The following is a 16,758-nucleotide window of genomic DNA, read 5'->3' on the forward strand; positions in this document are numbered from 1 at the left end:
TAAGGATCTTCCAAAAATGGTTAAATCTTCAACCAACAATTCGAAATTTGCTCAAAACTATATAAGCAATTAAAGAAAACACTGTGTTTAGTGAGGTGACTACTTAAGTAAAGAAAAATATCCAAGGGATGTGATATTTATCAATATTAGTAACTCCTGATCTATATTCTACAAAAAAAAATGCTAATAATCAGAAGAAAACACTAAATCGAGAATTCGATTTTTTGAGTTTTTAATACAAAGTTTAGTTCCAATGGTGAGGAAGAGAGAGAGGCTTCAAGGTAAGATTCGTCTTCCGATGGAATCCAGTCAATGTGTATTAAAATCACTTAGACTTTCTCAAAAACGATGTAAAGATTTGTTCCACTGTTCGGTTAGATTAACCATTAAATCACTGGTAGACCTATTGCTACGAAAGTCATACTGCCGGTCATTTAGAAGTTTTCGGGATTATGTTTGTACTCAAATAGTTTCAGGAAATATTTCTGATTTGATTTAATTGATAAAGTTCTTGAAGGTGGGAATAGCGCGAATTGGTTCTGTTAAAAAGCATCGAATAAACTGCTTATCATCCCAAAAAGAAAAGAGACCACTGTATTTCCAATTACACTCTAGATTTAGGGATTCAAACAGAAAGTTCTTTAAACATTTAAGGCAAATATTGCGTAAAAGAGCTCCTTAAGATGAAAATAATAACAAGATTCAATCCAATTTAAGTTTTCAAAATATTGACGTTTTTATTTCTTATGTAGATAATTTATGTACTTTCTTAACTTTAAAATCTATATTTTTCACATGAAAAAAAAACCTTTAAACTTCCATGAGACTTTAATAACGTGCGTCCCAGCCATAAATTTGTTTTATTTTTATTATTTAATCTAATCTTCAACCCATGAAATAACGTAGATACATGAAGACATACATACAAATACATATTTTACCAATTTTAATCTTAAATTTGGCAAAATTTATTATCCTCATGTCATAAATAAAACCACATACATTTTTTTTTACTCTTCGACTAGATAAGTTTTGTTTAATAATAATTTTGTTTGGTGATATTATACCCGTTATTCTTGTTCGTCCCTCCACAATCGATTATAAAAGATTGATTAACGATTACGCACGTCAATATTATAATATTCATGACAGCATCGTCAGATTGTCGACTCCCATAATTAAATATATTTTTTTTTATAGCTACAAAAAGATATGTGTATGTGAGTAAATAAATAGGTACACATGTATATAGATATTTTTATTATAATTTTTATTATAAATGCGTTTTTATTTTAATATATTTTCATGACTAAGAGGTAAATTGTTGGTAAATATTTAATTAATAATCATTCTCATTCTATGGCGCTGTCATTAGTTAGAAGTGATTTGCTTGCTACCTACACAAAATACATTATCATTTATATGATAATAGGTATAGATATATTATAACTGTAAAGGCTGCTTAGTATTTGAAATAAGTTAAGAACATTCAACTTGTATAAGACTTAATAAGGTAAAGTAGAACGGTGGGTAGCGCGGCGGCGGCTGGGTGATTCTTAAAGTTTAATATTTTATAGTTTTATAGTCAAAGAGACAAAAAAGGTATTTGGTATATCTTGAAATTGTTTACACTGAGTAGGAAGAAGAAAAAATACTAATTTTGATAAACGATAGAAATATTGATTATTAAAAGAACAATAAATTATAAATTCACGTGAAGTTATTAGTCAAGTTTTATAAGCCCTTTTACTTTTTTTATGAAATTTTGTATTATTATAAATAATTTAAGTTAAAAACAACTTCTAAATGTTTGAGTTTGGTGAGATTAAGAGAGAGATATAGAAAATATTGAGTTTCGATTTTTCGTTTAAATTATTTATTTTATGTTCCTTTAAAAAAAGAAGCTAAACAACTTTTTTCCTTGGAGTGACCATACGAATTTTTTTTAACATGAAGTTCTGACTTCACCAATGAAAGATCGAAAGTTTTGATGGGGGGTACTCATTCAAACACTTAAAGCAGCACAAAAAAATTGTTTTTAATGTTCCAAAATTCAAACAGTTTTCTAAATATGGCTTATTTAAGAGATAAAATACGTAAGTTTGGAAAGTTTTCTGAATATTTTCTGCAAAAATGTACGTAATTGTGTTAAAACGTAGCATTTTCCCAAAAAAAATACATTCTCTTCTTATTGCCATTTCTACAAAAATGCAAAGAACACTGCAAAAATAAAGCCAGCAAAAATTTTGTCTTTTCTTTTTAGAAAAAATACATAAAAAAGTCTTATATTAAAACACTATTTTCGGTAGCTTACGTGTAGACTGGAGCTGAGCTTCAAAAAAAAAACAAACGTTTTAAGTGATTCTTTTGCAATTTTTGAAAAAAAAAAAGAATCAAGAAAACTTAAAAATTATAGAGACAAAAATTAATGTTTTTATTCTTGAAATTTATACTTGAATCTTAATTCTAGAGCATCCAAAGCAAATTCAAAACGTAGACTTCTTCAATTTTTTAGGATCTAAAAAAAAAGTTTTAATAGACAAATAAAAAAAAAACTAACACTCTTTATGTGCGTCAGAAAAAAAACAAGATGTAACGAGTTTCAGGAATTTAAAGGCAACTTCAAATTGTGTAATTTAATATATTACTATTAAACTCTTATTCAAGGTTTCTTCGATATGTTTTAAAGAATCGAAAATGCTTTAAAAAAATATTTGTGTGTACAAAATAATGCCATCGGATAATATTAATATTTCAGTTTTAATTTTATAAGTTCTAAGCCATTTTTACCTTGAATGAAAATTAACATATTGAATTTATTCGAAAACATTTCGACTCGTGGGTTGTTTTTGAGAGTTTTTAAAATGTTAAAATTTGAATCTTCTTATTACTATTAGAGATATCTCAATGCATTCGCTACTTACAAAGATACAGTTCTCCAGAAACAATTTATTAAATAAGAAAACCTGGAAAAATTACATTTACTTAATTTTTTAGCTTATTGACGGCTTTCGATCAACAGACATCGAAATACTATGCTTGAAAACTAAAATGGCAACAGGACACTTATTTATTGTATCAGCATATACATATACCTCCAAGCTTCAAGAATGAGGATTATGAAAAACCAAACAACTTTATAGAAAGTATTTAAATCATTTTGGAACCTGAAGACGAAGTATTGGTTGTTGGTGATTTTAATATACCCAATCTCAATTGGATTCAAATTGACGAACGATAACTTCTATGTTCCAATAAACGCATCATCTTCAAATGAGTTTTTATTAACAAATGGTATGTCTTCATGTGGCTTAAACGGTGTGAGAACCGTTTTGGAAAAACACTCGATCTGGTATTTTTCTCCAAAACCATATGCTCTGAAGCAGCTGTGAATTCTTCTGCTGGCAAAATTGTGGACGAAGATCGTCATCATGCTGCTTTAGACATAGCACTTAATTTAAACATGGCTTCACCTCATATGCTATCTGATAACAACAAAATAGAATTCAAGTTTAGTATTTACGATCAATTGGGATCACTTATTTAGTAACTTACATAAATATTGACGATATGTGCAAAACTTTTTATTTGACTCTTTTTGACTGTTTCCACAAAACTATTCAATTTAAAATTACTCGAAATAACTTGAGTATTCCACCATGGTTTGATTCTCACGTTAAAAACTTGAATAACAAAAGGAACAAAGTTTGGATATAGTATTATCAAACAGGAACTGATGATGGTTATAGGACGTTTACTATAATAAAACAACTTTTAACTGACTATATGATGACTCCATTCGGAAAATTGAAATAAACCTTTAAAATAATCCTGATAGTTTTTGTAAATTCGTTGATCGTAAGAAGAAAACATGCGGTTACCTTAACTTTATGACTGATTCGACATCAAATAGTAATGAGCCGAGAATAATTGCGAACATGTTTGCAAACTATTTCAAAGATGCTTTTGTAGATTATAAGACTATTATCAATTTCGTTATAAGTGAAGATATTGTCCTTAATAGTATCCTACAACTTGACGAATGTTTTAGTCCTGGTCCCGACGTTGTACCATCATCCATTTCACAGAAATGCGCTGCGTATTTAGCACACCCGTTATGTGTTCTTTCTTTATCTGAAAGAGCTCCTTCATAACACCAGTACACAAAAAAGGTCAAAATAACGAAATAATGAACTACCGACTTATTGCTAAACTATCTGTGATACCTAAACTGTTTGAGTCAATCGAATGTAGCGTCCTTTTTTTCACTATAGTTCAATTATCTGTGATAACCACCGAGGTTTTGTTAAAAACCGTTCATCTGTTTCACTTTACATCCTCTTGTTTATATGTTTTTGAAAAACGTGAACAAGTAGATTGTATCTTTACCGATTTCAGCAAGGGCTTTGACAAATTGTGAGATAAAACATTACTTTTAAAACTATCGCAGAAAGGTTTTAACGACTATTTCATAAACTAGATCTCCTTATGTTTGCAAGATAGACGTTATAGTGTTAAATTTCGTAATGAGTGTTCAAGTTCATTTGTTGTGAATTCTGGTGTACCCCAGGGTAGTCACCTTGGTCCTATTCTATTTGTTTTATTTATAAATGATCTGATAAATGACTCTTGCAAGAAGACTTATTAATATTAAGGGAATGGTGCAAAGCACTTTTTCATGACAAGAATTACCCTTGGAGAATTTGTCAATTCCTCGCAAGAGGAAGTACCCGAGAATAAAACTCAAGGTGGCACGACAATGATCGAACCCAAGACCTTTCGCATGACAGTCCAATGCACTAAACATCATGCCACGGGTACTAAATACAACTTCATAGTTACAAAAGCGATTGGAGTTCTGGGTTTTTTAAGAGATTGGACCGTGATTTCCTTGATCCATATGTTTCAAGATTACTTTTTGTTTCATTTGTGAGACCAGTCCTGGAATATGCTTGTACATTATAGGCAACTTACTACGCCACACACGTCACAAGACTCAAAGCCAATCAGAAAAGATTTTTGCGTTTTTGTCCTATGATCCCTTCCGTAGTTACGTTACCGCCTTATTCACAAAGACTTTCGCTCATAAATCTTTCTTCTTTGACAAATCATAGGATGTACTTGCAGTTCTGTTTTGTTGTTGGAATAATAAACGGACAAATTTCATCACCATCAATTCTTGGTAGTTTAAACTTTAGTTATTCGTTCAAGTATAAGACTCCAGAAATTGAATACTAATTTTAGCAGATCAAACTATGGTGTACATAGTCCTTTAAATCAATTAATTGAAATCTATAATAAATGTCACTCATGTATTTATTCACCTAATGATAATATAAAAAGTATAAATTGCAAATTAATATTTTTCAACAATGTAGTTTGAGTTTTTAGATTTTAAATATATATTAAGAATTGTTAACGTTAATATTTAACGAATTATAATAATAAACTATAAAGTATTGAAGCTGGAACAAATACACACTAAGTATTGTATTTAACAAAAGTCTATTATTTTATAAATAAACAATACACACAAATTTCTCTTATCCGTTTACGAAACTCTGAAAGACGAAAATGGATACGATATAGACAGGAAACTTTTCTCTCTAACTTAAAATTCCTAAACAACAAGATTAAGAATGAGATATTTTCCTTTTAAAATAGAAAGTGGGACTCACTTTTATCAAGTTTTGATAAAGCCAGTAAGCCTTTCTGGAAAATAACTAAGGTAATAAAGAAAAAAGGCAATATCATTCTCCATCATTAAGGATTCAAAACGAGCTATTTATAACACAAAATGAGAAAGCAAATGTCAATGTCTCATCTTAGTGATAATATTACTGCAAGTGAGATCCAGGATCTTCTTTTAGAAATTCCAAAAATTCTCTATTTGGAATTTCTAAAAGAAGCAGCAATGACATTTGCAGATTGTTTTACCAACCATAAAACAGTGAAGCAACTCATAAAAGCAACTATCTCCAAAAAATCCCCAGGTGTAGACAACATCAACAACACTCTACTGAAAAAACTTCCAGTTAAGGGCACAAGATTCCTTATCGTCCTTCTAAACTCTTGCATCAAACTTAGTTATTTTCCCAGCAGTTGGAAAGTTGCAAAAGTTATACCCAATGCGAAACCAGGAAAACCACGTGAAAACCCACTAAGCTACAGACCCATAAGCCTACTTAACTGTTTGAGTAAAATCTTAGAAAAAAAATTATTAAAGACAAGATACAGTGCCTTGTCGATGACTTAAATCTTTACCCAGATTATCAGTTTGGTTTTAGACCTAGTCATTCAACTATACACCAAATTGTTAGAATTAAAAATTCAATAAAACAAAACCTTGGTGTAAAGAAATTTACAGGACACAGTCTGGCACAATGCCCTTATTTTCAAACTTGCCAAATTTAACTTTCCTATCCTAATCATAAAAATTATAAAAAGTTTTCTGGAAGACAGAAAATTTGCAGTCCATTTGGGAAACGCAAGATCCTCAAAATATGAAGTTCCCGCCGGCGTCCCGCAAGGATCTGTCTTGGGCACAATTTTATTCAATATTTTTTTTGTCTGATTTCCCGATTCCCAATGCTTAGCAATGTTTGCTGACGATACCGTTTTATTTGCCTCCGGTATTTTATTTCAAAATGTCTTTACCGAATTGCGAGAAGCCATAGTTCTTATTGAGAAATATTTTCACAAATGGAAAATTAAAGTCAACGGTACGAAGACAATAGCAACATGGTTTAAACGTCAAAGAAATTCTTGTTACTTACCGGACAAAAAACTAAAAATCTGTGCCAATGAAATCGAATGGTCGGACAACTGCAAATACCTCGGCATATTTTTAGATAAAAAGCTTACTTTCAAAACACACATATCTAATACAATTAACAAAATCAACTTAACAATAAAGCAAAATAAATTAATAATATTTATAACTATTTTCCAACCAATACTACTTTATGGAGCACCTGTTTGGTTTGATTCACTCGCACATTCAAAAACTTCAAGGAAGTCAAAATAAAGTTTTGAAAATGATGTTCGGATTCCCATGGCATTACTCAACTAAAAGACTCCATGATAAGGCTAATGCTTACACAGTTAAGAACCTTGTTAACAAACAACAAGAGACATTTTTCTTAAACTGCTCCTTCTCTGACAACAATCTTATCAGAAACGTATCTAACCAAAATAACACCTAAAATTACTGCCAACTTCTGCATTTTGTTGATAATGGGGCCTAAGCAATACTAGTTTTTATGATTCTAATAAGGGTTATTCTTAGTAGCGTTTTCCCTTGAACCATAAATTAATTTTAAATAACACTTCTCTTTATCATATATATTTGAATTAAAGATGTAAAGAATTAAAAGGTTCTAAACAACTTGCTACTGAAATAATTTAAAATTTAAAAGATATTGTATATTATGCTACAAATAAATAAATAAAAATACACACAAATTATTAAAAGAATGAATTCTGTTTTATACAAAAGATTCAAAAAGGATGAAAAAAATAAAAATATTTTTTAGTTTAATGAAATTAAAAACTTCCGAAGTATAAAATAAAAACAAAGTGTTATTCTAAACTTGAAAGTAACATACATAATTTCATAACTTCAACACTAAGCAGCCAAAAATAAACTATAACGTTATACCATTTTCACAAAAAAAAAAATAATAATTTAGATAGAAGTCTAGACAAGTTCTACCTATCTTAGTCATTTCAGAACATCGAAACAAGCAAAACAATATTTTTTTAATCATTTTTTTCGAAATTGGTTTTAAAAATAGAATGGTAACTTAACTACATATGTACATCTATCAAATGAAACCAGACGAACTCATAATTAGTTAAATTGGTTTCTACATATACGTTTTTCTAAAACAAAGCCGTTGGCTATAACAAGATTTGTCTTACCATATTGGCATTCAAATTATTTCGTTTAATTAAAATTTAAAAAATCTTTTAGCCTGAATATAAATAACGAATACGTTCCTATGTTCTCATGATAGGTGGAATTCTATCTTATAGACAACATTCCCCCCTTTGTCATGTTAAAGAAAATCTCATGCAAACAAATCGGTATAAGATATTCACTTATGTACATACATACATACTATGACTATGTATATGCAAATACGTACATAAATATTCGAAAAGAACCTTGACCGCTTATGTTTTTTTTTTTGTTTTCATTTAATTTTTATTTTTTTAATTTGCTATAAGCCACCCTTAAAAACTTCAAAAAGCTCCCCTCCTCATCAAGCCATCAATCTTTTCTTCATCTTAGATAACAACAACAACAAAAAATAAAATAAAATGAAAAACAAGACTGAACAACAACAAACCTTGATATTCATTTTCACTTCAACTGTTTGGCGCGCCGTTTTTCTTAACAGCATTCATATCTTTTTTTTTTAATTATCTAACATAAGATTTTTGGGGAAAGATACAACGAATAAAAATTATAAAATAAATAACAAACAAAAAAAAAAAACATTTCAATGGAATTTATTTTCTGAATTAATCAATTTCTTTGTTAGATATCGCAGAGACTCTGACTTCAGCCCAGAGACGGTCTGATGAAAAGCAAGAGGCTTGATTCTAGGTCTTTTTTATTTTTTGAGTTTTTATTTAGTATCTCATTCAAGTTTGATTGACTCATGCTTTTTGTGTTATTTCACTTTTGCTCGTTGGCTTTGTTAATTTTAATATTTTTGTTTGGTTTGCATTGCAGCAACAGCAATCAGCAAAAAGGCATATTTTTGTAATAGTCTTTGTTTGAAGCAGTATAATTTTTTGTTTTTAGATACAATTCAAGGATTCTGATAGGGTATATTCGTAAAAATGGGCTATACGAGATTAAAAATCATTCAGTATGTTATTCGCTAAATAAGTTCTAAAATTATTTTTAAAATAAATTGAGTATAATTTTGAAATGTAGTCAAAGGCCACTAAGGAATAGGTTCAGCGAAAAAGTGCACTAAAGACTGGCAAGATATTACAGGCTAAATGAGATTGCAAGCAAAAGAAGTCTGGAATTATGCGATAAAAAAAAATCCGCAAACAAACTTAAAATATTTGTCGAAGTAGACTTTTAGTGACAGATCTTATTTACATATTAGGAAAAGTTAAAGCTGTGTTATCAAAACATCTGCAACAACTTTTTGGCACAAAAGTCAGCTTTGGAAGGATTCTTCCTATCAAAATAAATTAAAGTGAACAAACATTATAGATGACGGGCACTCAAGGGGTTATTAATACCCTTAAAATGTTTAAAGTTTAAACAGAGTGCGAGTTTTAGGAAGGATTAAAGAGGTGATACCGATGCACATTGGTCTTAAAGTTTTGAATGTTACAATGATAGGAAACACAGAGTTGGGTAAAGCATTCCACATTCTCGATGTGCGGTTAAAAAAAGAATCTCTATACTTGACAGCACGTTCGAAACTTAGCTTACGGGTAAACTGATGAGCATATTTAGAAGTACGAGTATTACGGCTGAATTGTTTGAGGGGGAGGCGGGGAATGCAACTGGCTAATTCGACAGAACACTGTTTACAAAAGCATCGGTAGAACAACAAAAGGCATGAAACTTTGCGGCGGTGTTCAAATGAATTAATTGTGAATTGAACTCTTTTTTGGATCCTGTCCAAAATACTTAAACTTATTTTAGGGGCACCTGCCTAAATATGGGAGTTATATTTGAGTTTTGGACGAATGGTGGCTTTGTAAATTGCAGACAGATCAGAAGGGGTACAACATTTCTTGCACCGTCGGAGAAATCCTAAGCATCTAGCAGTAGTTTTGGCAATATCGAATATGTGATTATTCCATAAGATGCGTACTGAAAGTTGTTTAGTTTCCTGGATGCAAGTGCCACTCATAGATAGCGGCATCGTGGTGGGTTAAGCTTTAACGACAGGAGACAGCATTGAGTTTTTGAAGCATTAAATTTTTCACGGTTTATAATTCCCTGTTGGACAATAATGTCGAGATCAGAATTGAAGAGCTTATCCTACGCTGCCGTTGAATTTTAGAAGTGACAGATAAAAGATCGTTTATGATCGATCGTTAAGGAAGAGACTCGGAGATAAAACGGAGCCCTGGGAAACACCAGCATTTATTTTATGAATTTCAGACTTGAAACCAACGAATACAACTTGTATTGAACGGTTAGAAAGGTAATTTCTAATTCATAGAAGAAGAGATTCATCAATACCAAAAGCACGCATTTTCGGTAAAAGTGCTTGCTGCCAAACTCTATCAAATGCATTTGAAATATCAAGTGCAATAATCTTACTTTCTCCTAAACGATGTAAAGATTTGTTGCACTTTTTGGTAAGATAAACCATGAGATCACCAGTGGACCTATTGCTAGCCATACTGCCGATCATTAAAAAGCTTCCGTTCTTCGAGATATTTGTTAAGCTGTTAATTAATCAGCAATTCCATGACCTTGGAAAGAAGAGAAGTTAGTGCTGTTAGACGATAGTTAGAGGGGGGGAGGATTCGCCTTTTTTAGGGACAGGTTGAACATATGGATTTTTCCATCCTCTCAGAAAGAGACCTGTAGAATACGACGGATGGAAAAGCTTACGCAGTGGTTTTGCAAGCGTTGAAGAACAACTCTTCAGAACAATAGGGGGAATACTATCAGGGCCAACGGATTTGTGTATGTCAAGGTCTTTCAGTACTCTTGCAACTGTACGAGTGCGAAAGAATATTTGTCCCATAAAATCGTTTACGCTCTCAAGAACAGGAGGACTCATGACACTCTCAGGTAGCGTCGAATTAACAGCAAATTGTTTTGCAAGCAAATTTGCTTTATCAATCAACCTTGGCACTCAATTCCTAGGAAAAGTTGACCTTGTTGACTTTTTGGAATCAGAATTAACTTAATTGATAACTTCCATCCCATTTGTCGATTTGAATAAAATATTAACAAAATATTAACTATCAACAAATCTGAAGTCAATATCTTTCTTTCTTCGTCTAATACTGAAGTTGAGAACTATTTCTCATTCGTTTTTAGCTGTTTTTGTAAATTTTTGTGTTTTTTTAAAAAAATATGTCAATTTACTTTTTCTTAAGAAATAACAAAAGTTAGCAACAATATTTTTTGAAAAAAAAACGGTATAATAGATTTTCCTCAAAATGTTACTAGTTGCCAAAAACGTCATTCTTCGTACCGTACAATTATTTTGGAGGTAAAATCATTTTTGAGGTAATGAATATTTTTTTTTAGTTTTATTATCAGTACAAGAAAATTTATTTGAAGTGAGTGTCTATACTGGTTCTTGAACGAATCAACGCACTTTTCTCTAAGTGTTTGATTTAGATTCTAGGGACCTTAAAACGTCGAGAAATGTCAACATTTTCAATTCGACAAATCGAACCGATTACAATAACTTTGTATATATTATGGAAAGTTAAAAATTAAGTTGGCTAGTGTTTATTTTTTTGAACAACTTGTAAGGAAGCCTGCAGTAACAGGACTCAAACATTTTGATAGCCAATGTTTAAAACTAATTAGCAACAGTCCGTTGAGATCTTAGTGGCTAACAACTCTCAACCATTCCTGTGAGCGGGAACTGTTGTCAGGGATGGAGGGGATCTAAAGTTTAAGCCGAATCCGAACGGCTAATTTGAGAAATTACTTTTCATGACAAGAAATACTCTTGGAGAACTTGTCAACTAATCGTAAAAGGCAGTGGAAAAAACTTGTGGATGGTAGAGGCAAGGATTGAACTCAAGATCTCTGTCATGACAGCCCAGTGCACTAACCATAATGCCACGGGTACCAGCCAACATTGCTTTTTAAAAATCTTTAACTATAAAAACAATAAACAATATATGTAGAAATAAATTTAAATGTTTACATTTCATATTTGTTGCCTTAGTTTAGGGTGATCTATCAGTAATGGCCGAAAAGCATCTCACTTGGATTTCTTTGGATACATCAACAAGAATACTAAGGAAGATATTATCAAAATTAATGGTTTATTTCTATTTTATTGAGCATTGCGGGACAAACTTATCTTAAAGGTAGGAATCTAGTAAATTGTTTGAAAACGGCAAAGTTTTGGCTTTTATTTTTTATTATTTTATTTATGAAGCAAATTTTTATTTCCAAAACATTTGAAAATTAATACACAACACTTCTAAATTTTTTCTTTAGACTTCAATAAAGTAAAGGTAAGCACGAAATCGCTTGAATACAAATTTTATAATTTCAATAGGGTATATCAGAAATAAATACAAATTCAACTACGTATCTGTATTTTTTTTCTCAATTCTTCAATTTCATTTTCCATATCTTTAGATTATTCTCGCCTCTAAATATCAATTAAATTGAAAAAAAAAAAAATGTTCACTTAACATCTTTCAGTGTACATATGTATGTCGGTACAATGTACTTACATACTATGTATGCATTGCATATGAAGAATAAAAAAATAAATAAATGCTTGTTGGATTAACATTATACGAATATATACATTATAAAGTCAAGGCCAGTTCTAGTGCTATATAGTCAAGTCGGTGTTTTTTTCTTTTCTTCGGTTGTGCTAAAAAAAACCGACTTGTTTAAAATTCTATACTAACATATGGCGGATGTCTCGCTGAAGCCGCATACAAAAATGAGAAAAAAAATTAAATAAATAAATTGCAACATAAATCAAGTTTTCTTTTTTTTTCTTGGTCTTGTCTCTGTGAACTTTCAGTTCTTTACGCCACCGGAAATATTGTGATTGTGAAACATATAAAACATGCAATTGAAGAAAAGTACATTTCGCACAATTGCATTGTTTTGTGGTTGATACAAACATACATGCAGAATATACGCACTTGAGTTAAATTTTAAAATTGTTTTAATCTTACGTTAATAAAAATGTGCTCTTATTATAGAGATATCGTAGTCGTCTGTAGAAAGTCGGTCTGCTTTGCGAAAGATTGCTTAATAGATCATGAATTCATTGCATGATGGTTGGAATGCGAATGCCAATGGATTTGTGTATAGATAGCTATACAGATAGTTTCAGGCTAAGTTAAGTATGAAAAGTTTTAGATTGAGTTTAGTAAACCTTTTTCCTCTAAAAAGTTGATCTAGATAAACTAACTACTAACTGCACTGGTCGTCAAAAAATTTGCTCAAAACAAACAGAAACTTAACTTTAAACTTAAGTTTAAACTCAAAATATCTTTCAAAGTACAAATCCTTCTCTCCTAGATACAATTTAAATCATTTTGGCATCTTACTTTGTTTCTGGAAATTTCCATTAATTATGAGTCTTTATTTGACTCTTTATGAATTTTTGAGAAAATCTTGAATTTGATACTTTCACAGTTTTAAAAAGTACGTTTTGGAATTAATTTTTAGTGCTGATTTCGAATCCAAACGGTTATTTTAACTATTTCCTCAAGTTTATACCCGTTTGCAAATGATATAATAGAATTTTGACAACAGATTCGTTACAAAAGAAAAACTTACTTTGAAACCGATTCTTTCAGATTTTTTAAGACTGGTGAAATTTGTGAAACGTACGAAGGTTTTTCAAATATTATTATAATATAATAGTCAGTCGAAATATAAATATTTCAACTGAATATTGAAGATCGGGATTTAAGACTTGGACAAACTATCATGGATTTTATTGACAAAAAAGCTACTTCAAATATTTAGATTGCGTCAAAAATCCTTGTATAGGTGTTTTTCTTTCAAATTTTAAAAAGTAATATCTCAAAAACTTGACGTGATATATTAATTTCGAAGGTGGATTTGAAGTAAGACCATCAAAACCTCTTGTTTAAGTCCAATTTTATATCCAGGAAAAAATAATATGCTTTTAAAAATGATAGGATGGTTTTTGGAACTTACCTATGAATCGGTGATGCTCCTGATGGTATTCTTTGCTGATAGGCTGACATATTTCCTTGAGCCTGTGATGAAGATGGAGCACCTCCTTGTTGATTTTGTTGCTGCGACGATGGCCCGTTATCACTTCCGCCACCACCTCTTTGTCCGGGTGGCGGTGGACCACCGACCTGCACTGAAGACCGAATGGCTGCTTCCATTTCATGCCGACAGCGTAATCATATTATGAAGATACGCAAGTGATATCATATTTAAATTTTATTTTTTTTATATTTTATATTTTGTACATATTTTTTTTAATTTTATTTCAAGCACAAACACAACACACACTATTTTCTTCTTTTTTTTTTAATTTTATTTTAGGCTCTGCTTTTATTTTATTTTATGATTAAATACACAATTTTTCACAGACTTTATTTATATTTAAAATATAATAGAATATTTTTTTTTAAATATTTTGTTGTATATTCTGTTAAATAATTCTTATTTATTTTCTTTTTTAAATTGAATAAAAAAATTACTTGTAATTTTTACTTAAAAGTAGTAGACCATCATACACAGATATTTAATTTATAAATTTAAATATTATATTTTATTATATATAAAAACTGCACATAACTTTATTTTATTTTTAATTTTGTATTCGTTAAATTTATTTTTAAATCACTTTTATTTAATGAATATTTTGCGGTTGTTGCAAGGGATGCAGTGAATTTCTTTCTTTTTTTCATTCAGATTATTTTATTTATTTTTTTTTAGCTGTTGATCTTTTATTGAATTTGATATTATTTTTAACTGGTGATAAGAATATTTACATATTAAATATATAGAGGAGGATAATATTATTAAATATATTCTTATTTTTTTTATTTCTTTTTTAAATTATATTTTAGCTGTCGTCGTTTATTAAAAGACAGGATTTTGTGATAATATGCTTTATCTTAATATTTTGAATTATTATTAATTTACTGATTTTCATTTCCATTTATTTATTTCTTTATATATATTTTTTTTAATGGGAAAATTTTATGAAAATAACTTAAAAAAGTGGAACACAAGTTTCAAGCCAGCTATTTCACATCCTGTAAAAATAAATAAACAAATATTAACAAAAAAAAAACAATAAATATTGAGAATTGGATATGAATTAAAATTAAACCACGTTGATTTTAATTTGCGGGCTTTAAGTTTCGCACGTGTTAGTTTTATTAAAAAAAAGTTGAAGAATCCGATGCAAAAATTCGTGTTTCAATGTCTTTTAAAGTTAAATAAAAAATTAGCTATAATTAGTTGCAATTTAATAATAGTTTATGAATGTCGCTGTGCATGGAAAAATCGGGTTATTTTTTTCTGATAACGCGAATTTGATGAGGAATATCACAAGTTTTATTTTGAAAGTATAATTCGAGAAGTACGATTTGATTAGGGGGCGTTTTGTTTGAGATTTTTGTACGGTTTCGTAGTGAACTTTTGAATTGATTCGAATCTGTAAAGAGAAAAAAAGAAAATTGTTAAAAATAACTTTGTTTCTAAAATGAAATACAAAAGATTTAAATAGTGTGACTTAGTGTTGAACATTGTGTTCATGGGCGTTTCTGTTAAAGTTAGAGGAAGGAAATAACAATTTGAAAGATAAAATGTAGTTATTTTGCTTATAAACATCAAAGTTACTGTCACCTGATGAAAAAAATAAAAGACTAGGTTGCGTCATTCACAACTTTAAGCTGACAACTTTAAAGTAATAATTTAAGTTTAATTTAAAGAGCTAAGAAAAGTATTAAATCCAGAAATAGACGATAAGTTTTTTGTCCTTAAAAAATATTTATTAGTATTATTTTATTATTTTTATCGGTGTGCATTTTTTAAAAATTATATCAATTACAGGGTGAGCCATCAAATGGTTTCTTTGTTGAGGTGAAATAAACCCAAGACAAACTTTTAAAAATTGGACTTATCGCATTTTAAAGTGAAAGTTTTTGTAATTTGTAAGAAAAACAAATTCTTAGGCAGATGCTTATTCAATAATATTGAAGAACTCCAAGATAATCCTAGAAACAGTCTATTAGGTTTAATCAAAACCTCTAAATGGCAAAAACATAGGTTTAACCACTCTCTGTTAAGGAAATTCTATACTTCACAATGAATCAGGGTATCACAATAAATCCAGCATATGGAAAATTTACTGCGGCAAACATTTTACCAAGTTGTATGCTTAACAAATTTGTTGACACATTTCTAAAATCGTAGATAATCACGAAATAGCGGTTATCATTACTTCATAACTCACTAGGTGGGCACGGGGTTTTATGAGACTTTTTATCCAAGGTTTAGTACAGCAAAAGGAAGATAAAAAGAATTTTATTAGAGCTTTGACGACACTAGCCGCTGTTATGCGGGTCAAGCTCTAGTCTGAAGATAATTTTGCACAAAGATCTAATTTACAAGGTCCAATTGATTCAAACTTCAAAGTTTTGGCTTAGAGTAACTGAATTGAAGAACAAAATTGGATTCAATTACTACTGACCTCCGAACAGGAATGTTGATAAATTTTTTTAAAAATGGAATTCTCTTTTTTTGGTAAGCGTGAAAATATGAATGTCACTAAGAATTAAATTAGAACAAATGGGAATAACCTAATAAGACAATTTTTAGGGCATGACTTATGGCCCTTATATTATACCCACTTTGCTCTGATTAATACTTGATGAATTCTATACATCTGAACTCGAGTTTAAAAAGAGTTTAAAGATATCAAAGTCTTACTATATAAACGTTGATATTTTCAAAATATCTACTACAGGGTGATTTTTTTGAGGTTAGGATTTTCATGCATTAGTATTTGACAGATCACGCGGGATTTCAGACATGGTGTCAAA

The 16,758-nt window shown here is 30.0% G+C and overlaps 1 protein-coding gene across 3 annotated transcripts in view; it reads right to left on the reverse strand.

Annotated features, from left to right (window-relative positions):
* The window catches only part of LOC129945205 (uncharacterized), a 198,597-nt gene that overhangs the window by 132,667 nt on the left and 49,172 nt on the right, over positions 1-16,758 (reverse strand). For all 3 annotated transcript variants that reach the window (XM_056054862.1, XM_056054864.1, XM_056054863.1), the window contains exon 2: positions 13,886-14,964. In XM_056054862.1, the coding sequence (XP_055910837.1) occupies positions 13,886-14,082 (197 nt within the window). In that variant the 5' untranslated portion in view covers positions 14,083-14,964. The remainder of the gene's footprint in view (positions 1-13,885; positions 14,965-16,758) is intronic.

The sequence above is a fragment of the Eupeodes corollae genome, chromosome 2, assembly GCF_945859685.1.
Source record: "Eupeodes corollae chromosome 2, idEupCoro1.1, whole genome shotgun sequence".
NCBI classification, from domain to species: Eukaryota; Metazoa; Arthropoda; class Insecta; order Diptera; family Syrphidae; genus Eupeodes; species Eupeodes corollae.